The sequence below is a fragment of the Phoxinus phoxinus genome, assembly GCF_949152265.1.
Source record: "Phoxinus phoxinus genome assembly, chromosome: 25".
NCBI classification, from domain to species: Eukaryota; Metazoa; Chordata; class Actinopteri; order Cypriniformes; family Leuciscidae; genus Phoxinus; species Phoxinus phoxinus.
Genome location: NC_136900.1, coordinates 23715504 through 23737930, shown reverse-complemented (window position 1 = coordinate 23737930; position 22427 = coordinate 23715504). Strand labels below are relative to the sequence as shown.

The 22427-nt window shown below is 39.4% G+C and overlaps 1 protein-coding gene across 1 annotated transcript in view; it reads right to left on the bottom strand.

Moving 5' to 3' along the window:
- The window catches only part of abtb2b (ankyrin repeat and BTB (POZ) domain containing 2b), a 64395-nt gene extending 42965 nt beyond the window's left edge, over positions 1 to 21430 (bottom strand). The window contains exon 1 of the mRNA XM_079604638.1: positions 20133 to 21430. Within this exon, the coding sequence (XP_079460764.1) occupies positions 20133 to 20970 (838 nt within the window). The 5' untranslated portion in view covers positions 20971 to 21430. The remainder of the gene's footprint in view (positions 1 to 20132) is intronic.
- Between the last annotated feature and the right edge of the window lie 997 nt (positions 21431 to 22427).

The following is a 22427-nucleotide window of genomic DNA, read 5'->3' as shown; positions in this document are numbered from 1 at the left end:
ACGTTGGAGTAACTTCAGGCGCTAATTTAAGACTTCCCTATGGGAATTGAATCCAGTATTTCTAAAAAGGCACCTGCCACAAAATTTGGCTGGCACCCATCTTGACATAGCCTACTGAGACAAATTCTGATTATCGTGGTTTTTATAATGCTAATTCTGATTTGGCATCCTACATTAAAAACAATGATTTCTATCTCCATAGGGGGGCCTTCTGTCTTCCATTCTAAACATTGTTCAGGTGCCACACTGATCATGCCTGCTTGAGGAGAGCAAGCTGTCATTGCATAACTTGCACTGGACAGGCACTGCAAACATATAATGCATGCCAATAAATGTCTGTCATATTTCTCTTGGATACACCTGTTGCAGAATTGCACAGTCTGACCATAGTGAGGACCCAGCTGCCATTGCTACAGGTGCCTCTTGGAGCGGCTTTTATTGTAACATTCCTAAATGCCAACTATTCTCGCCATTCCTGACCATCACAAACAAACACATTAGGGTAAACACAGACGTGCTCATTCAAATACCACCGTGTCACCACACCCCCATTCTCGGACAGAAGACAGAACGGAAGGAAATGTGTTCTGGTCTCAGGGGAACCTGCACTGCTTTTCCTTCAGACTGGCCGATTAGTTGGGGAGAAGGAGTTAAAACTTGTGGACTGTCATGAAGGATTCTAAATTCAGATCCTTTATTTAAATTAAGATAGTTTATTTGTTAATCAACTTTCCGATGATACAGACAAGTATCTTATAATTATGAATCGGAAATCAGCAGTCCTGAAGGTCTTGTTCGAGGTTTAACTGGTTTAAGACTTCTTCCCAAATCATGCAGTAATTCAAAGAGAATTGACTCAATTTATCTCAGAATCTTAAGGCTATTTCACGTTTGCTCAGAGCTGGAAAGCTATAACCCAGAGGCCTGTGGGACCACCCACAGAAACCCCATTCAGGCACTCAAGCCAGATGGGAAAAAATGCATTTAGGGAAGACTGCTCCTTCTAAAACCTACCCATCTGCCTTTGCCACAAAATACTCAAAATAAGGCCTTGAGGCAAGACATACTCCCTTGAAAAATCCTGTTTTCTTCCTACAGACATTTCAGAGCATAGATGGTTATGTTATAGGCGTTTCCCGACTAGTACGGTGTAAAGAAAAGGTCAAACCATATTGTTAAATTTTTTCCAGGCTAAGATCTGCTATTATGACTTAAAGCTACACTGTGTCATTCTTTAAGTTGATTCTTAGCAAAAACACTTCCTTTCAAAATGATATGTGCTCATTAATGTATAATTACTTCCACCAACTAATCAAGTATTCTTGTAAGCGTAAATCTGCCATTTATAATACATACGGGTGAGCTGCTCGAATGGCGGAAGCCATGTTGTGCCTCCATCTTGAAAATACATTAGCCAAAGAGGGACATACCTGGAAATTCAAGCTTCCCCTTTCACGTTTTTACACTCAGTGGCACCGTGACGAATGCGAGCGGGAGATTACTCGCGACTGCCGGCAGATTTTAAATAATACGGCCACCGTAGTAGTTAAAACGCCCTCGGAATGGGAGGGGCTAGAAAGTAATATTCGGTTGGTAGTCATATACAATTTCACCGCTAGATGGGAGAAAATCCTACACAGTCTAGCTTTAATAGTGTCTGACGGATTATTACAGTATTAGACAATTTTCAGAGATTTGGACAGCCTTTTTCATAAAAAAGAAATGTGAGGTTAGTTTGTTAGTAGTTTTGGGGGGGTTTATTGAAATTGCTGTGTTATTATGTAGGCTAAATTGTTTTAGTTAGCTTGGTTCAATGACTAAACATATTTACTATTTCCTTACCCCATAAAGCATTGACTACACAAACTACCCAAACATCTCAGCCCGTTATACAAGCCACCCAAATAACACAAAAATAGGACTGGAGGGTTAGCAGCATCCTTCTTTTATTAACACAGCTAGCGTCTCTGCAAACAGCTAGCTCCCTACTCCAAATTTGTCTTCATTTTCCCCCTCCCGTTCAGACCTGACAAAGTGCTAATAGCGTAGCCTACCCAGATGCCCTCTGCCATTATACTTCTTAGCTGTTTTTCTTAAATAAACAGCAGATATGCATAGTATGAAAACCTGAGCCTTAGGTTGACTGTGTGCTAAATGGTGGCATAGTCTCATGGGACATTAGCCTGCTTTATTTGTTGTAAGCTAGTTGGTCTTATGCTTTCTTTGACACTGTAATTATCAGTCTGCTCTGACGTGTCCTAATAGCAGGATGCTGTAGAATCGGGGGATGGTACAAATCCTGAAAGCTAATCTTAGACTTAAGATAACATTTAAGACAAATGATGCACTCTCAGAAGAGAAATGTGCAAAAATTGTACCTTGTGCAATAGTTTTTCACAGGGCAGTAGGCTACCCTCAGAGGGACATCTTTATAGGGCTGTCCCTGACTAAAGATTTTTCTAGTCGACTAGTAGTCTTTCATTTCATTAGTCGACTAATCGCATGTTTATATTAATTTAATTAGCCTACTTAAATATATACTGGGTGTGGAATATATGCCTCGCGACCAAGCGCACATAAAGCTTGCTGTTTTGGCTAGCGGCTAATGTCAATTCTGCTGCATTTAGGTTGGGAAAATATTTTCTACATGCACAGTGAAACCTATTGAGTTATAAATAGTCACACAAAACAGATATCAACTATTCGATGAGATCCATTGTGAGAGTAAAGTCTCACCTGACAACTTTGGATCTGATCACTGGAGATGGATATTCATACCATGTCTAAACAGGGCCTATATTCCTGTCTTTTCTTTCCATATGGTTCATGTAATTCTCTTTTAGAGTAAAAGCAGGAAGTGCTAATTACCTCTTCTCTGTTATTTTAGGAGACTGTGCCAGACTTTGTGATCCAACAGCACGGTTTCTCACAGGCAGCAGCGTTCCTCACATACAAGCAGGTGATTTCTACAGCTATGCGTCTATGGAGTGCTGTTAGCACAAAGCAAGAGGCTCCACAACTGCTCAATTACACATGTAAGATAAACAGAGACATAAAAAATGCATCATTTATGAAGATCCCGGCAATTTAACAGGAAAGGCGGCAGTGAATCTTTTCTTTCTCAATGTTGAATAACTGCTTCCCTACTCTTTCCCACTCTCCCAAGAAACCTCTGAAAATTATTTTCTCCATTTTCCCACGAGTTTCAGTATAACGTTATGAGCCCTTTGTGGTTACTCCATCAACTCTGCCTGGCAAGAACCTGGCTGAGGTCTAACAGGCCTTCCAAAGATGATTGAGAGAAGGGCTTGGCCTCGCGTTCAGGCTACGCGAGATGAGCCAAGTCTGTCCTCATTTTGAAGGGTGATAATCTTAGAATACAAGGAATACACCCGCTGAGTTTACAAAAACCCAACCTCGACTAGGATTCCTGAACAAAATGATGCCCTTAACATGTTTTGTACCAACATCGACCAACACTTTGTTTAAAACAAAGGACAAATCAACCTTTGTTTAGACACAGATTGATTGATTCTTTCAAGAAAAATTAGAGACCCTTAAAAGTAAAAGTAACCACTGTTAATGAGGCATGGTCTTGATCTAGACCCCAGGAGAGTGTAGACCTTTAACTCCCATCTGTTTCAACCTTGCAATCTGGCTTAATGGGTATTCAAGACGCAAATGTGGACAGACGTTGAGGCTTGGCAGCACAACTTAGACCACTAGACCAGGATGAGAAATCCTTAGCTGACCTAGTTAGAAAACCTAACTATTAGTGTGAGCACCTTAGGTCATATCCAAAATTTCACCCTCAGTTCTAGCTGTCCTCTTTGGTGGAGTCCACGCTTTGGTGACATAATGCCACATGGACTGTTGGGTAGTAGACCGCTTTGCGAAAGGGCGGGCAACAATTTGAATCATAAAATGACAACTGAGACACTATCTTGGGATACCGTCTTGTGGACCATACAGACACATGAAAGTGAAGGCCACAAGAACACAGGGCCATAAAAACAATAATCTCCAAAAACAAAAATCTTATGAATAACATTAAGCAAATATTTTGTACATTGCAATGATTTGGAAAGCCAGCAAGCCAAGCAGTGGTTCGGTTATCTTTAACATCAAGATCAACTACATCTTGCGTTCATTGAAAATAAGTTATTTGGAATTACTGAAAGATGTGGACAAGCATGAGTTATTTATGGGGCCATATTTTAACGATCTGAAACGCAAGTAAGTTTGTGGGCAAATCTAAAATGTGTTGGTCTGAAGTCGCTTCATTATTCATAGGTGTGGTTTGGACGTAACGTGAAATAAACCAATCAGAGCGTCCTCTCACATTCCCTTTAAGTGCCGGCGCGCTTGTTCCACGGCGGATTGCTATTATAACGCCTTAAAATAGCAGATGACTAACATGCAACGCGCCACTGTCTTTAGACTGGGTTTCTCCTGGTCAGTGGCGGAATTGTTTTCTGAAATATTTTTTTTCAAAATATCACCAGGGAACGTTTGCACCGGAACACGCCTCCTCTTTTCGCTGAACCGCCCCCCGAGCGCAAGTTCATTCCCTAATTTACCGACGTGCGTCTGTAGAGGGAAAAGTCCGCTGTGTGTCGGGTGCAAAATAGGAAGGATACATGCGTCGGCGTACAAAGTCAATTGCGCTGGGTGCAAGCTAGGGCCCATGGACTCAAAATTATCACAAAGTTTTCCTGGAAAAGCAATCGGCACGCTGTTGCTTCGGATCTACAGGGGGCCACAAGGTCATTGTGTGGTCTCTCCCGACCAGTTATTTATGAGTTGCATGAGTTTATTTACAACAGGTACTGGCAAACTCTTCTGAACCTGTTGAGGCCATTCTTCTGAAATTGTCCTGTAAAACAGGTTTGATTTTAACAATACGCTAATGAAAGAGCTCATTAGTGAAGTGCATTTTAAAACTCAAATGTGATTTAGAAAAAAAACATTGTTTATGTTCAGGAAAACATTGAGACGTAGATCCATTTCTCAATTGACGTGGCCTTCTGGACTTCTGTCTGGAGGACTTCCTTTAAACACATCCCTTGGGCCCAACAAACTCTCCTGATGTCCAAAGTGCTGTAATACGTGCACTGAGCCAAAGGCGTAGGAGTCATTATACTTTCATCATTTACTAAATAGCTCAGACTTGCTTTAATGAGTGCGGGTTAATTAAAGTAACCCGGTCATAACGCTGGCTTTGTCCCCGTTTAAGCCTGACTTGCAGATGTCCCTCATTGCATGCAGAAGGACAGATGCGACGTCTTTCTCCCGCACACGTCCACAAGCACAGCTTGGTTTTATAACCACGGACAGAAGTGTCCAGTCATAAGTCTGTCCCCAGCCAATTAGCAGAGCGACAAGGAGACACTGAGATGTACATTTGAGAACAAAGGCCTTCACACTAGAAGACAAAGAATCAATTAAGAGAGACTTGTTAAGATTTTCACAAATTAAGCTTTTTCTTTTTCTACTTCATCAACAACAACAACAACAAAAAAGTGAAGGTTTAAGTGACTAATATTCATTAATTCATTCATGTATATTTTACCAGTTTGTTGGACTACCAATTTCAAACATAGCTGTGATAGTCTCGTCTCTTGAATGTTCAAACAATATTTAGTGCCAATTCATTTGTTTGTTTACCTTATAATAAGCAGAAGCTATACATATTCTATATAGATGAAAGATATATTATTTATATTATTTTATAACTTTTTTATTAATTACATTTAATTATCTTTTTTTTTTAATTATCAATTATTTATTGAACATTTGTGTCCCTTATCATTCAGATTTTTCTAAAATGCCAACAAAAACAACACGCCATGAGATGCCACTTATTTACACCAATGTTATTGTTTTCCCAATTCACAGCTTGCCTTACAAACACATCTTAACAGGGGAGAAATCACATTGAGTCTCGTGTCTTATTGCTCAATGATATTTTTCTTCAAAAACAGGTGCATTTTGAGATTGCTCTTAAAGTGGGGCAGATGTTTGAATATTATAACTAGAAATGCAAGAAACCGACATCTCCTGAGATAAGTGACTGACATATGACTGACCTCGGACAACCATCGAGGGTCAGGACAATGGTGTCCTTTAAAAGTGTCCAGCTGGACACCAAGCTCTAAAAGTTGCATTTCCACGATTTATGGCAAGCTTCCTCAATGTCTGAGCTGTGTCCAACTTAATAACCCTGTCCAAAATCAGGGTGACCAGGGTCTCTCGACACAATAATCAGGCTAAATCTGTCCTCGGTAACAGGCTGTTCCTCCAGGCCACCAGAAAAGAAAGATCAAGAACATTCAGTTTGTCCTCCACAACGGCAAAGACACAACGTGCCTCAACGTCTCTCATGCAAATCAGATACAATCACGCTGAACATCACAGACAGAGAATGCGGTAGCGCTGCCTGCGCAAACAACTTTTACTTCAACTTACTTTCAGTTCACCAGTTCACACTTACAAATAATCAGATGAAGAGTGTGTTTTTGGCGTGCTGTCCGATGGGACGGCTCTGAGCTCAGTTTGGCCCCGAACCCAAAGTACTCCCCCGGTATCCCTGGCTGGGATAGGAACCGAGCCAATAGTGAGTCGAGGAACATATGAAGAGTCTGCTTTATGTGTGCATATGCCAAGCTAATCGGACAGGCCATTTAAAGGTGTTCCTCCCAAAATGTGTTAATAAAACATAATTTAAACTGAAATGTTTAAAGATCTTAAAGGGTCATCAAACCCTGAGATGTTAACAGAGATGGACAGTTTACACATCAATGAAAACAATGATATTATGTTTATTATTAGGGGGAACTTATTCACTTATTATTAAAGTGATAGTTCACCCTAAAATGAAAATGAAGACTGGTGTTGTTCTAATGCTGTATACTTTCTTTATGGACCACAAAAAAAAGAGTCCTGCTCAAGCCCATGGCAGTACATAGCGACCAGCATCAAGCTTTTTAAAAAAGACGCAAAAGTATCACATAATGATCCCATGCGACAGCTGACGTATATTCCAAGTGTTCTGGGGGTATGCGATATGACATTTAATTTTTTTAAGTTCATCAAGGTGCCGCTCATATCATATATTTTTCTTTTTTTTTCTCCGCTCATATTTGAATATTTATTTGTATAATAAGTGTGTTTTTGTTCTGCATTTTATTGGTTGTTGTCTACCCTCTTCTCACAGCTTCACACACCCACTTCTTGAGTATTTTTCAAGCCTGAGGTGTGAATGATCAGTGCTAGGGGGGTTTCATGACGCTTAAAAGACAGGGTAATTTCTAATGAACTATATTGTGTAAATCGTTTCTATTGGCACTGAACACTCAATATGAAGACAGATTCTCTTTCTCTCTCTACCAGTTGTTTCATGCGTCTATTTGCCCGTGGGGTAAATTCCTAATTGTGTGAGAGACTTTTATAGTCGATTACTGCATGAGATATTTCTATGTTATTTTATATAACTGGAAATACGTTGTAGATTTCTCCTGCCTGGGCATGTTTTACAAAATATATACAAACGACTCTGAAAATAAAGAAATAGACTTTAGTTGGGAGAATGTCCTCAAGCTAAGATTTCTGCTTGGTTCAATGAATCATTTCTTAATTTAATTTATCTTTCTGATGGTAGTATAGATATACCGAGTGCCTGTTGTTGCTGTGGTGTTCATGTAAAATGGGCATGATACCCGTGTGGGAAGCTCAGGGCAGTTCGGTTTACCAGACAGCAAACCTTTTGAGGGCACCTTAAAGGAAAACTCCACTTTTTTTTGTGGAAATAGGCTCATTTTCCAGCTCCCCGAGAGTTAAACAGTTTTACCGTTTTCGAATCCATCCGATCTCCGGGTCTGGCGGTAGCACTTTTACCATAGCTTAGCATAGATCATTGAATCTGATTAGACCATTAGCATCTCTCTCAAAAAAATTACCAAAGAGTTTAGATATTTATCCTATTTAAAACTGTAGTTACAGTAGTTACACTGTAGTTACATCGTGTACTAAGGCCGACAGAAAATGAAAAGTTGTGAATTTCTAGGCCAATATGACAATGTACAGCAGGCGTGGTACGGCAGCAGTTCCTTGATTATTACGCAGGAATGAGAGAATAGTTCCTAGTCATATTGGCCTAGAAAATCGCAACTTTTCTGAAAATATCGAAACTCTTTGGTCACTTTTTTGAGAGAGATGCTAACGGTCTAATCAGATTCAATGATCCATGCTAAGCTAAGCTAAAAGTGCTACCGCCAGACCCAGAGATCGGCTGAATGGATTCGAAAACGGTAAAACTGTTTAACTCTCGGGGAGATGGAAAATGAGCCTATTTCCAAAAAAAAGTGGAGTGTTCCTTTAAGAGATAAGAAAGCACCATAGACATTACTCAAAGAAAACCTCTCAGCAGCAATTAAGCTTTTATAGCCTGTGTATTGAGCTTCTGTCTTCATTAAACTTTTATTCAACTACATTTGTTTTTAAAACGATCTCAAACTTAAGAGCTTTTATTGACATAAATGGAGGGCTTACTCCAATTATTGATTCCATTGCCTACTGTAAAAAACTTATATTGCTCAGAAACTTTAAACATACAGTATAAGACAAACTTACAAATGTGTTTTAATATGTAGTTTGATGTCTAATCCTACGACATTTATGCAATTTTAAATGTGACTTAAGTGTCCAAATCATTTTAGTGGTCACTGTCTCCACTTTGCTGTGCTATTTTTTGTTTAAATGTCTTAAAAAAAAACTCAAATTAGAAAAACTCCTCCATCTTAATCATACACACTCAACAACAGTGTAATAACTATTACAGACACATGACCCCAAAGCATGCTGAATCTTGTTTAAATGGATTTTGGAGACGTTTTAGACTATTTTAAGACTGCACTTCACCGACTAAAAATGGCAGATGGAGAATTCAAACCCAACACAGGAGCCATTACTGTGCATATCTCTACAAGCAAGTTTCCATTTACTGCGAGAGCTACCATTCAGAGCGAATAAAGAGTACAGTAATGTTTGCAAATGGCTGCTTATCGACAGCAATAAATCCTCCTGCTGCATTTGAAGACGAGATGAGAGATAGACAGAGTTTCATAGGATCACTCCAATTGTGAAACGATCTGTCAACGAAAGAGAGAAACGAACCACACGGATAAAAGAAAGAATGTGTCTTGTTTAAACATTTAAATATGGGTTATTTTACTCATAATTATCATGACAGATGTTGCCACTATAAGCCAAAACGATAAATCATAATATGCAATCGTTGGTGGAAGCATATGGACATTATTTATTTATAATATCTACATGGCATATGGTGCATATTATAAATATAAAAGCTGCAGTTCTGTTCTTTGTTTATTGCGGATTAATTCATTGATTATTAAAGTTGTTTAGTATGTGCTGACAATCTCAGGATGCTGTTAAAATCCCCAAATATTGGGTATGCATTAAAACAAATACATGTGTGAATACAAACAGGCCTACATAATAAAGTTGTAGATTTCTTGTGGGAAAAAGAGCTTTGAAGGCTATTTTTGTCACCAACAGCTATTCTTGTAGCAGTCTTCTGACAGTTAAACGTGTATGCGACACATGAAAACTGCAATGCGAGTTGCTTTTCATCCATAATCACTCCGGTTCACCCTTCTTAACGTGCAACTACTGGAAAATGCAAGGCTGCTTTTTCTCCTCACGATAATTCACCCCAACATTAAACTCCTGCACGCGTCATTGTTGGCCATTTTCCCATTCTTCCCCTAATTTCCTGTCTGGGGTCAGAGTTGTCATGGCGACAGGCGAAGGATTGACCTATGAGAATGTTTACAGCTGAATCAGGAGCGCCAAAACACAATGCCTCGTGCTGACCGGCTTCAATCCGCTGGCTATTCACCCGCCTTTCTCTCCTGCTTTCCAACAATCCTCTTGTACTTCAACAGGATTATGTCCCAAACTAAATCTTGTGATTCCATAAACAACCTCCAAATGAAACCCAGAGACACTCGACACTGCCGCCGTTATTGGCGCTGAAGTATTTGCATCAAAAGCCACAATTCCTCAAACGTTTGTTGATTACAAAGAGTTTATCTTTATCCAAACTGTCCTAGTACCGTTACAAAGAGATAGCATCTGCTAATTAGTGTATCCAAGCTTTTTGCAAACATGATTTCATTAGGCAAACAGGACATTCAACGGCTCTATCCCAAAACCTATGAGCTGCTAAGCTAGACAGCTTTTCAGGCATCAAAGATGCGGTCTTGACACAGAATGCTGTTCAAGAAATGGTAGCGAGCAAAATTGTGCTAGAAGCTCCCTCTTATTGAGAGTAATCCCAAAATACAATATGACATACCCAAGAAAAAGAAAAAAACACCTCATGAAGTGAGGTCTTGTATGTGATTAATGGTTCCCCTAATATTTATATACAATATATATTTTATGCTCAAGAGAGAATCATGTTGTTAGCTTAGCAACCCGCTAACAAAACTTTACTGTAATCGATTGTGTTGAATCTCTAGTGCACTTCGCATAAAAGTTTTGTTTCATTTCCATTTCAGTCACTTATGAGGTTACATGCGAGTTAGGCTGTGTGTCCACCGAAGCGTTTTTTCACGTGGCTGGCGTATTTATTCAATTGTTTTCAATGGGAGCGCCGCGTTTTTAAAACGCCATGAGCGTAACGAGGCATTTAACTTTTTTTCACGCTGAAGCGCTTAGCGGTTCTGCGTTTTTTTACAGGTCGCCGAGAGTTGAAGAATGTTCAACTTTGGGTAAAACACAGCGCTCATCACTGTCACTTTTTACCCAACCGACCAATCACAGTGGAGGAGAGGCGGGACTAATACCACACCGACCAGCTGTTACAACATTCTTTCTGTACAACGACATCAACCAGCAGAGCTAAGCGAACAAAAACTGTGCCGCTGATATTCTGTATCATAGCAACGAAGAGTCTCAACTGAAAAAACACTGCGCTGCCAAAAACGCTCTCAAGCGCCCACAGCTAGTCGTTTTCAGCAGAGCTCCAAGCGTTTTCATCTGGCTAAAAATGCTTTGGTGGACACACGGCCTTAGGCTAATGCCAATGACTAGAAAAAGAAATATTTTAAGGAGCTCAAGGAGCTTGAAATGTTTGAACTTGAGCTGTTTTTTAGCCGCTAGTAGAGAACTCTTAGCTTTTTGTACAGCTGGGCCTTTGGTTTTGGCTTGAAGTACGCGTAAACAGTTCCACTGACCATGCAAGATGGTGTTTTCCTTTTTACTGCCATCCTAAATCCATGAATGATAAAAATAACCTACACAAGACAAGTGCACTAGCTTGCAGACTTCATATTCAAAAATGAAAGTATATTTTAGCGTTGAAATGTTTCCATCAGGGTAGCCAATGTACGAAAGCAGTGCCAGAAATTCCAGGATCGTCCAGAGTCTTGTTTAGCCACAAATGAAAAGGGACAAAGTTCATGTCCTGATCTGGGTCGAGTTCAGAGATGTTCTCAACAGTTTGATGAGTCAAGTATGAAGATGTTTTCTCCATGAAACACTTAAGCATTCACTGCACACTCAACTGCAATGTGAATATCAATAGCAACTATCAGCGAGAGAAAACTATACATCTAGTCCACCTCCTGACCTTTATGTTCATTGGATTTTAAATGGGATGCTGGTACAGTGGGCGCCTTGTTAAAAGCATGTGCGTTCACAGAAACGGCTCCAGGAAAGAAGGACTAAAGTAAATACAAAGAGGCAGAGAGGGGAATGGAGTGTGTGTTGGAGAAAGTGGGAGTGACTTGAGTTGGCAAAGAGAAGTAAGTCTTAAAGACTTCCAGATGTGGGGCTGGTTGGCAGATGATAGAGAAGAACTTTTGTAGCAAATGGACTATGAATTACTCTGAAAGTACCTAGCTCTGTAGTCTTGTGAGTAAAGATACTTCTACCATCACAGTAACCTTAAAGGGACAGTTCACTTAATAATAAAAAAATATGTCGTCATTTACTCACCCTCAAGTTGTTTCAAACCTGTATGAATGAAGAACACAAAAGAAGATATCTTGATGGACCCCATTGACTTCCATAGTATTTTTTTTCTTTCTTACTATGGAAGTCAAAGGGTTTATAAACTGTTTGGCTACTGACAATCTTCAAAATATCTTCTTTTGTGTTCAGCAGAATATAGATATTCAAACAGGTTTGAAACAACTTGAAGGCGAGTATGATGAGAATTACGCAAACTATTCCTTTAAAAGTACTTTTATTTCATACACTCTTAGAAGAAAAGGTTCTATATAGAACCTTAAAAGGTTCTATAGGCGCTTCGTATTTGGAACCCCTAAAAGGTTCTACACTCTTAGAAAAAAAGGGTTCATTGGGGTTCTATATAGAACCATAGGGTTCTTTACTCAACTCCAAAGAACCTTTTATGCTAAAAAGGTTCTATAATGACAAGAAAGAACCCTTTCTTGGGTTCTGTATAGAACCTTTTAGGGGTTCCAAATATGAAGCGCCTATAGAACCTTTTAAGGTTCTATATAGAACCTTTTCTTCTAAGAGTGTAATGTGATGTTTTTGAGTGAAGCAGGTTATTAAATTATAAAAATTGTAAGATGGGACTTTATCTATCTGGAACTATTTTGACTGAGAAAATCTCTATGGCAGCATTACACGGTTCAAGTGACCCAATTCTGGTTTGTTCTGCCCATGTGGCACAGATCGGATATGACCCACGCCACGTGTAAGCAGAAAAAAAGCTCATGGATTACGATACTCTCAGATTGGTTTCAGGCCTCATTCATGTGGAAATAAATCTGATATGAATTGGATATGTGCATTTTCGGATATTTCTGTCAATGCCTGTATGTACAATATGTCAATTGAAATGTATATATTCCGTCAATATGTACGTCATATTAGCCGTGTTTCCATTACCCTTCAAATTGTGCAAATTGAAATTGCGAATTGAAAATACGGCCAATGGAAACACGTTGGAATGGAAAAACTTTCATATATAGCAAAATACGTTTTTACGCTCGCAGGATTTTTTTTTTTTTTTGGCAGTTCGAAAAAGGAATATTTCGCAAAACTGCAATGAAAGTTTTTCAGCATTTACAGGTCACCTGACGTACGTAAAAGTCGATCATTCTTTAAAGATGACGAGACAGAGTTCTTCATTATTAAACTCATAAAAGACAAACGTATTACGGGAATACTGGATTCTAAACAACAAAGAAATGCCACAATTTAACAAGACCTTGAAGCAGAGGGAGAAACTCCCACAAACACAAGTGTAAGGGGCTTTCATTTCCATTAAAGCTTTGATAACACGCATGTCTATATAAAAAAACTAGTGCGGTGGCTTGGATATGTAAACCTACCAACATCCGTTGCCATGATTTTCGGAGTGACTTATCGAGAGAGGGAAAAAAATACGTTTTAGTCACATGACATCGGTTAATGGAAACGCCGTCATTTCGCAACCATTTTTATCGACATTTATAAAATATCACAAAAGTTTTGCGCAAATCTGTAATGGAAATGCGGCTATTGAAAAAGTGACGGTGGCGAATGACGTCACATAACTCTTTTCAATGGCTCAATGGCGGATGAAGGCTCAACCCAAGGTTTTGCTGACCTTTAAAGAAGGTGCGGAAAGCAAAACCTTGCATTATCATTTCATGGGATGTTAACCGATGACCGTTTGACCGATGGTTGACCGTTTCAACGTTAACCGATCAAAGTTGTCGGTAGTCGGTTAAAAAAAAAGTGATCTCTAAATTAGGCTATTATAGACAGTGGACTAAACGCTACTACAGTTAGCCGTCTCATTCCAATATCTTTTTGTGTGAAGTGAGCAAATCCCTCACACTCAATTTTTCAAAACTCGCCTGTTTGTATAGCCTGGGTTTCCCCAGACTGCCTTTGCGCAGCGCGATTTTATTCTCGCTGAAAGGCAGTCTGGAAACCATGGACCTGATTTTCGCCTCGTTTAGGGAACCAATCACAGAACGGGGAGGGAGCAGCAAGACGATGACGACATCTTTGCGACACAACTAAGCAGTTTGTTTATATCTATGGAGTCAACATGGCAGCAGACGCGAAGCTACCTTTTGATGCAGCCTTAGATATTGTTCTAAGTAGTTTAGATCGCAATTTTATTTAGAAAAAAGAGCAGCGTTTGGCGTTAAACCATTTCTCTACATACGTCATCTGGTATAATGGAAACGATTGGCTATGAGCTACGTACAGGCGCATTTGATAGACATTCTTAGCACCCAATAAACGGCGCCGGCGCATTCGTAAACCACGCCTCAAATACGAGAAAATGAACATGTGGTTCCCAGACCCAAGTCTCAACGAGAATTGGGTCTGGCGTTAGCCAGGCTACTGTTTGTACTTAATAAATCAATAAAAACATTTGGCCCGAGGTCACAGCGTTTTGGTTCGCGCGCTCACAAGGTTTGCGAAAAGTAAAGGCTACAGGCTAACACACTCGAGGTTAGAGCCAGCGCAGACGACAGGAGAAAGCGGGCGAGGAAGAGTAGTGTGTGGGACCATTTCACCACAAAGAAGACACAGATGTAAGTTGTGTGATACTCCAGCGCTTAAATATGAAAATACATTACATCTACATTTCAGTGGTAACAGATAAGGTGATGATGATCCTCTTTCTTTATTATTGTTAGCACTTCCTCAAACTAAAGCGGCGTCTCTTCGGAGCTGTCATTTTCTTAAATGAGCCGCGGCAATGTTTCAAATGTGCTTCTAACGCTAGACAAACGCCTTTATTTTCAACGCGAATACCTTGTATCCAAACCATTGCGAAACAAAGTAGCCATTTGTCCTCCGATTACATACAAGCTCCTCGGTGTGTGTGTGTGTGTGTGTGTGTGAGGGGAGGCAGAGCGACAGAGAGATGCGACAGAGTTGCAAAATTGCAGGCGTGGATCGAAATGGCTGTTATTTCAAATAGCGTAGCATATTTTAAACTAAGCGGTTAACCGGTTTCAACCGGCTAATGAGGCTCGGTGGTCGGTCAAGAAATGTTTTAGTTTTTGCCATCCCTAATCATTTCGTCTGCATCCATTGCAAATCGTGCCCTTATTACTTCATTTTCGGCCTAAGCTTTTCCGAATCAGTACGTCTACCTTGGTTTGTTGTGCCAAGTGTAAGTAAGTTAGCCAAGTTTGTTGTTTAAGAGAAGATGTACTGTAAAGCTGGCCGTCAAAAAATATATATAGTCAATTGATATAGTCAACAAATGGAAATTGGGCAGGGGTGGGGCTGGAAAATAAAAGGACTTGAAGATGTCAGCGGAAAAGAAAGTTTTTCCTGAGGCGGAGCAAGTTATTGCATGCCATACCAAACATGCCACTTTGATTTCTTATTCTCTCCAATATTCAGTTTGTTTCTGGGTGCCATTTTTTGTGTTGACTTTAAAGCCAGGAGATCTGAAGAAAACAATGCAAACTTATAAGATAAGTGCATTGATCCATGGTAATCGAGGCTGTGTCGAAGGCGTTCTCAGGAGCCAGAATAGCAGCCAACAAAAGCATATTATGAATAATCTGGTTACGAGATGCTTTGCGTAATCAAGCACTGTGAACACAATCTGAAAGGCCACTGAGTCAACGCTGAAATCATCAATGATCCACATTTAAGGCATTTCAGATTCAATCTAATGCACTCGACTGAGGAAACGCAGTGGATCAGATGCCCATTCATCAACAGAAATGGCACGCCAGGGTTTTGTGAAGTGCACGCGCAGCACTTTGTTAACACGGCTGCCCTGAAAGCACATTGATCCGTTGGGTCGTCTTTATGGACCGACCTAATTTGATGCCCACATGGTCATCCCAGAGAAAGCGAGCTGTGTAAGGATTATGCAGAGCTGAGATCCTGACTACCCGTGCCAAAAAAAGAGCTTTTTGCTAACGTAGCCTAAATCTTGCACCCACACTCCTCTGCTCTTTTCCTCAATAATCTCATGGAAATTATTTTAATGTCCGCAGTGTTCTCATATAGCTAGACTAGAAGCAATGTTTCATTTCATTCACTTCTATCTGTAGCATAGCTGAAATCAGTTAGCTACACTGTTGGAGCGTTTAATATTTCATTTCAACTTTAACTTCTGTACAGAAATGTCTGAGGACTGATTTCAATTTCAACATACACTACACTCTGTGTTCAACTGCATATACATCAAACATTTCAATAATATTTGATAAGACTTCTACATTGTTGGCGTTATTGCTAAATATGAACAAACCGCTAACCAACTTCGCTAAGTGTTCTGCGCCATTTTTGCTACAAACATGAATACCTAAAATTGTAAGTTTGATGGGGAAAGATACTTTTCTAAGCAATCTAACTATCAAAGAGGTGAAAAAAATCGCATACCTGTCAACTACAGGTGAAACTCGAAAAATTTAATATCGTGCAAAAGTTCAACATTTTTAGTAATTCAACTTAAAAGGTGAAACTAATATATTATATAGACTCATTACATGCAAAGTGAGATATTTCAAGCCTTTATTTGTTATAATTGTGATGATTACAGATTATGAAAACCCCAAATTCAAAATTAGAATATTGTGAAAAGGGTTTCATAATCTGTAATCATCACAATTATAACAAATAAAGGCTTGAAATATCTCACTTTGCATGTAATGAGTCTATATAATATATTAGTTTCACCTTTTAAGTTGAATTACTGAAATAAATGAACTTTTGCACCATATTCAAATTTTTCGAGTTTCACCTGTGTGTTTGATGAAAAAAAAAAACTTCTCAATAGTATGAATAGGTGTGTTCGACGTCGGCTGGATGTTGTCATTATCATGTGACCTACAGAGTCAGTTGCATCTCTTCACTGCCATCCACATACATGTCAAGTCAAGTCAAGTTATCTTCATTTATAAAGTGCTTTTAACAATGTAGATTGTTTCAAAGCTGCTTTACAGAGATAAACGTATTATTTAAGGTAACAGATTGTTTTGGCTTCATAGCGGTTCTTGAATAATGTTATTTTCCAGCTAAAGTTATCTTCTATACATATCCTCTCCTATGGGATATTATGAATTTGAACATAATCATCTCACATACTGTTTTTCCCCTATATAGAAGGGAAGTGTGCATATTCGGACACGAAGGCGGGAATCAAATCATAGGCCTTGTTTACACCTGGTGTTAAGATGCATTGTGGTCGATCAAGTAGACGAGAGACACATTCCCGTTTACACCTGGTGTTTTAATACGTCTCTTTTGTCCACTTTCAACCACTTCTGTTCTGATGTCTTTGAGGGGAGGGTCTATGTAGTGTAAATGTATGTTTTTTTTCAGATCTTTTGATCTAATGGATAAGCTCACATAATTAACACACGAATGCGGAAGGAGACGATGCAAAAAACATATGGAGAACATCAGCTTTGGTTTCTGCTCTGAGAGTCCACCCCGAACTATGTGTGTGTTAGAAATCAGGAACGGTGAGAGAATATTGAGCTTGGTACGTCTTTCGTCTTCAAACCAAACTTGGGTCTTCAGCCGACAAAGTTAAAATCCCGTCTGGCTAGTGCGCTTCCCATAATGTTACGCATTCGGTCAGCATGTGGAGAGAAGACGGTCTTTTGTGGCTGTTCGAACGCATTCGACCACATGAGCGTTTACACTACGAAAGCAATGTGTTTTCGTCTACCCCTGGAAGTGGTCGAAAGTGGTTAAACCCTGAATTTAGTGTCCATTTGTGATCGAATCAACCAAACCCCATCTTAATACCAGGTGTAAACACGGCAATAATTAGAGAAAAGAGTATCATAGAGTTGACGACCAAGAACACACACCAAATTTGTGCTTAAAAACACACCATAGCAACACAATGGTAATCCTAATATTGTGGTGAATTCTCCACAGACAAGCACATCTCTAATTTATTCAGAGAATATAAATCTAGTACATTTTATGTGCAATATCAAACTGTCACATCAACCGCTAATATAAGATTAGCCCTGAATGACATCACGGCAGACAGAGAATAGTGAATGCATGAGTAATGATGATGAAAGAAGGGACAGTCATCGGTCATCAGAACCAATTGTTGTCCTTTTATAGTTATCGTTTGGTTTGCATCCCTGTTCTGCTAAACAAGAAACTAAGTGCTTGTAAAAACCCCATGCTCGATGCTGCTGGTAAACCACAGACGAATTAAAATGAAAATGCAACCTAGTTGATGCAGAACTTGGCAGAGCGGGGTAATTCTCAAAGCGTGAGAAGAGGAAGTGTGTAATGACCAGTGGCGGAAATCTACATCTATCCTATGCTACTCTAGAAGCTGCGGCAGCATGCGAGTTATACTTCACTATAATCAAAGTATAACTCGATTTCAGACGCATTCTGAGTCATTCGTTTTTATCCAAGGCCATAACAAGTGTTATTAGCTTGGGGAAATACATCTAAATTAAATCTTAAGTCCAAGTCCAACTCTAAATGATGATTTCATAACACTTTACAATAAGGTTCAGTTGTTCATTATTCATGTATGAACTAACCATGAGCAACACATTTGTTCATCTTAGTTGATAATACAACTGTTAGTTTATTCATGACACAGTCAGTGCATTAACTAATGATAACAAATACAACTTTTGATTTTAATGTTTTAGTAAATGCTGAAATTAATATGAACTAAGATTAATAAATGCTGTAGAAGTGCAGTTCATTATTAGTTAATGTTAACTAATTTAACTAATGAAACCTTAAAAAAGTGTTACTGATTCATGATAGCTAACACTTTCATACATATAATACATACATTACATTTACAACATCAACATCAACAAAACTAAACATTAATTTTCCATAATTACCTTCTTGATTCTCACTGTTTTGTTTGGTAAAGTAAATAAATTTAGTAATATTATCATAATTTCCCTAATTTAATTTGATGTGTTATGCATTCTAATTGTATCAACATATTTTGGAAAGAAAATAATAAAAACAAAACAAAAATCAAGGAACTCTCTGATGGTGATTTATTTCATACATAATTGCATTTAAATTCTGTAAAAAATGTATTTGCTTGTTTTGTTAAGTAATTTTGTTTTTTAGTGCCCTTTTTGGTGGGCTGACCTGTCACTGACCCGTGATTCCTGTAAATTAGGCTAGTTTTCATTCAGACCAAACACCAAGAAGACTAACAAAGAAAGCTATCCATATCCGTGTAGGTTTACCAGCAGTATTTTAGTACAGCTAACTCACACCAAATTGTAATTTGGTACAATCATGCCAGTATTTCCCCAATATACCATGCACACGCTTTTACATTAACTAGTTGATGACCATGAAAGGTGCAGATGTGTCATAATCAACAGGTGTGGCAGTGTTTTTATGAAGAGGAGGAAGTATGAAGTCATTTCCCCTCATGTTCACGCAGGTGTCCTATAGCCACAGGTGTAGTTCGTCACATGACCATTACTAACGGTCCCCAAAACCACCATCCTCATTTTGAGAAGTCTTTTCATTGTTGAATAATCTTAAACTCAACAAACTTGTGAAATGTTTTGATTATATAATTGCTCTTTCTTGAGAATTCAAAAAAGTTAGTTATATACACACATTTTTTGTCGTAATGTTATTTTAGTATCTTTCATATAGTTTTTGTTAATATTTTGAATATTTTTTATTTTATTTTCTGTTTTCTTTTAGTTATATATATATATATGTGTGTGTGTGTGTGTCTGTGTGTGTGCTCAGTAATCAACATTTGAAGTAAAACACTTTCATCAAAGTTATATATGAATTTTTAAAAATACCCGTTCGTGTTTAGGACAACTTTGATTAACTTTTTTGATCCACTGCAAATGCTGACTACTAATATATATATATATATTAATGAGTATATTATATATATAAGAGTTAATGTTTGTTTAATTTATTTTTATATTTTTTCATATTTTACACACACACATTGGAGGGGCACTGCCTCCTGAAGTATCTTGAGGTTGGCCTATATCATCCCCAAGTACATACTGGTTCAACACCGTTCAGCCAAATCTACCCACTCGGCCACACGGAACAGAGAGAAAGAGTTTAGGCAACAGTACCAGCGGAGGACCTACCATTGGCGTTCTTCCCACAGATGAGATGCTCATAGTGTTGCAGGACACCCCATAGCTCGGCATCATTGTTGATGACCCCCTCCAGCGCCTCTGCAGTCAGGACTTCCCTCTCCGCCATCAGCACGCGCACGCCCACCTCCTCCACGAGCGCCTCCATGCACGCGCTCAGGCAGATGGCCGCGTACTCGTGGATGCGCACCGCGATCCGAGTGTCTACCATCCAGCGGAAAAACCGTCCGACGGAGAACACAAGCCCACACCGAGCTGACTTCCCCTTGCGCAAGAGCTCTCCAGCGCTCATGTTGTATATCGATATGGCCTTCACAGTGGCCGAGACGCAGTGATCCGCCAGCGCCCAACTGAGCACCAGGCGGATCGCGCTCTGGACCTCGAACCTGGTGCACCTGCAGTGCATGACACTGAGCCGCTGCGCCTCTCTGGAGATGCGGATGAGCGCTCTGCGCATCAGGGTGGACAGCCTGCGCACAGCCTCCGCGGAGAGACACGCGCCCTTCCCCGCGCCTTTACGCACGACCCTCCCCACGTCCTCCTCCGTCCACGGGAACTCCTCCAGCTCCGGTAAGCGTGGGCACTTCGAGAAAATGTCCTCTGGATCCTCGGGAAGCGCTGTGTTGACTGTATCCCAGCTGTTGTTTCTGCTGTTCATGGATCCGGAGAAGTACCACCAGTTCCCCCGGTGAGGGGTGTTCATGAACGCCTGCGAGTTTGACTTGGACGACGACAGGCTTAAGGACTTACAAGAGTCCCCCGCTCCATAACCAGAGTCCAGAGTTAAATCCTCCAGAGTTTTCATGTTTGAGCTGTTTGTTCCTGCCATTTCTGTCGCTGCTTCCTCGAGGGGTTTTCTTTTTAAAAGGAACCGGAGAGCGGATGAGACTTTCCAGCTGCGCGAAACTCAAGCTGGTTCTACTTGTTCAGCTTCTCTTTGACATTCATGTAGCAGTTTTTTTTTTTTTTGATACACCAGTGACCATAAATATCTTGCGTGAAAGTTTTAAAATGTCCAAGTTACATCTTCTGAAAAAGAAAAATTTGGGGGTAAACTTGCTCACCTCATCAAATGACCATTCCCGTGAGAAGTGCGCAGGATTTCTCGTTTACTATTATCCGATTCTTGAAAATAACAGTCCGAACTGGACATGAAGTTTAGAGTGGAGATCCATCAATTTAGTCTAAATCGGAAAGCTCTCGGTAAACATGAATCCTCACTGATACTTCAGAAACGGGGGATGTTTCTTTCTCACCACACGCCTCTTCTTACTGGAAACTCATGACTGAACGAAAGCAGGAGAGCGCGAGAGAGTGTAGTGGTGTTTGATTCGCGAGCGAAACGATTCATTTGAACTTCTGAACGACTCTTTTGAAACGAGTTGGAATCGTTTGTGAATCACTCCATCAAACTCGAATCTACTACATTACAGAGGCGACAAACTCTCATATTACAACCAACAACACCGTCTACACGGATTAAAATGTAGCTTTATAGAGGTTTACAACTAATCTTTAACATAGGCTACATAATAAAATACAAGCGGGTAAACAAGGATTTAGTGGATAGGTGGATATTGTTATTTTGGCAGTAGGCCTACAACTAAAGCGAAAAACGTTTACAAAGTGATGCATTTATTGAAACGAAACTGCATAAGCGAACTCAGCGCTTAAGTTCACCCAAAAATTATAATTATGTCACCATTTACTCACTTGTTCCAAACCTAACCAATTGATGGCACTTGACTTCTATTGTATTTTATCGACAACTGTCTGGTCACCAACATTCTGTAAATCGTCTTTTGTGTTCTTGTGTTTTGACAAAATGTAAATTTTTGGTTGAACTATCCATTTTACAGAGACCAATCAGAAGGGGGAGTAAATCAATCAAAACTGTGATTCTCGGAAACATAAAGTGTAGTGAAGTCAAGAACAGGTTATTTTGTTCATTTAATTTTTAAAATTTTAATCGTATTTTTAAACTTCTAATCTTAATCATTAGGCTATAGCCTACACTCTAAAAAATGCTGGGTTGTTTCAACCCAATTCTGGGTCAAATGTGGACAAACCCAAACGTTGGGTTAAAAATTAAATAAAAAAAATTAACCCAACGGCTGGGTTTGTCCACATTTGACCCAAAATTGGGTTGAAACAACCCAGCATTTAAAAAAAAATTGTACAAATATAGTTCCTGTATATTTATTTAGCCCATTTTTTAAATACACTATTTATTTATTTTTTGCCTTCGTTTACCATATGTTCCCGCATATCTTATTATTTTTTCCA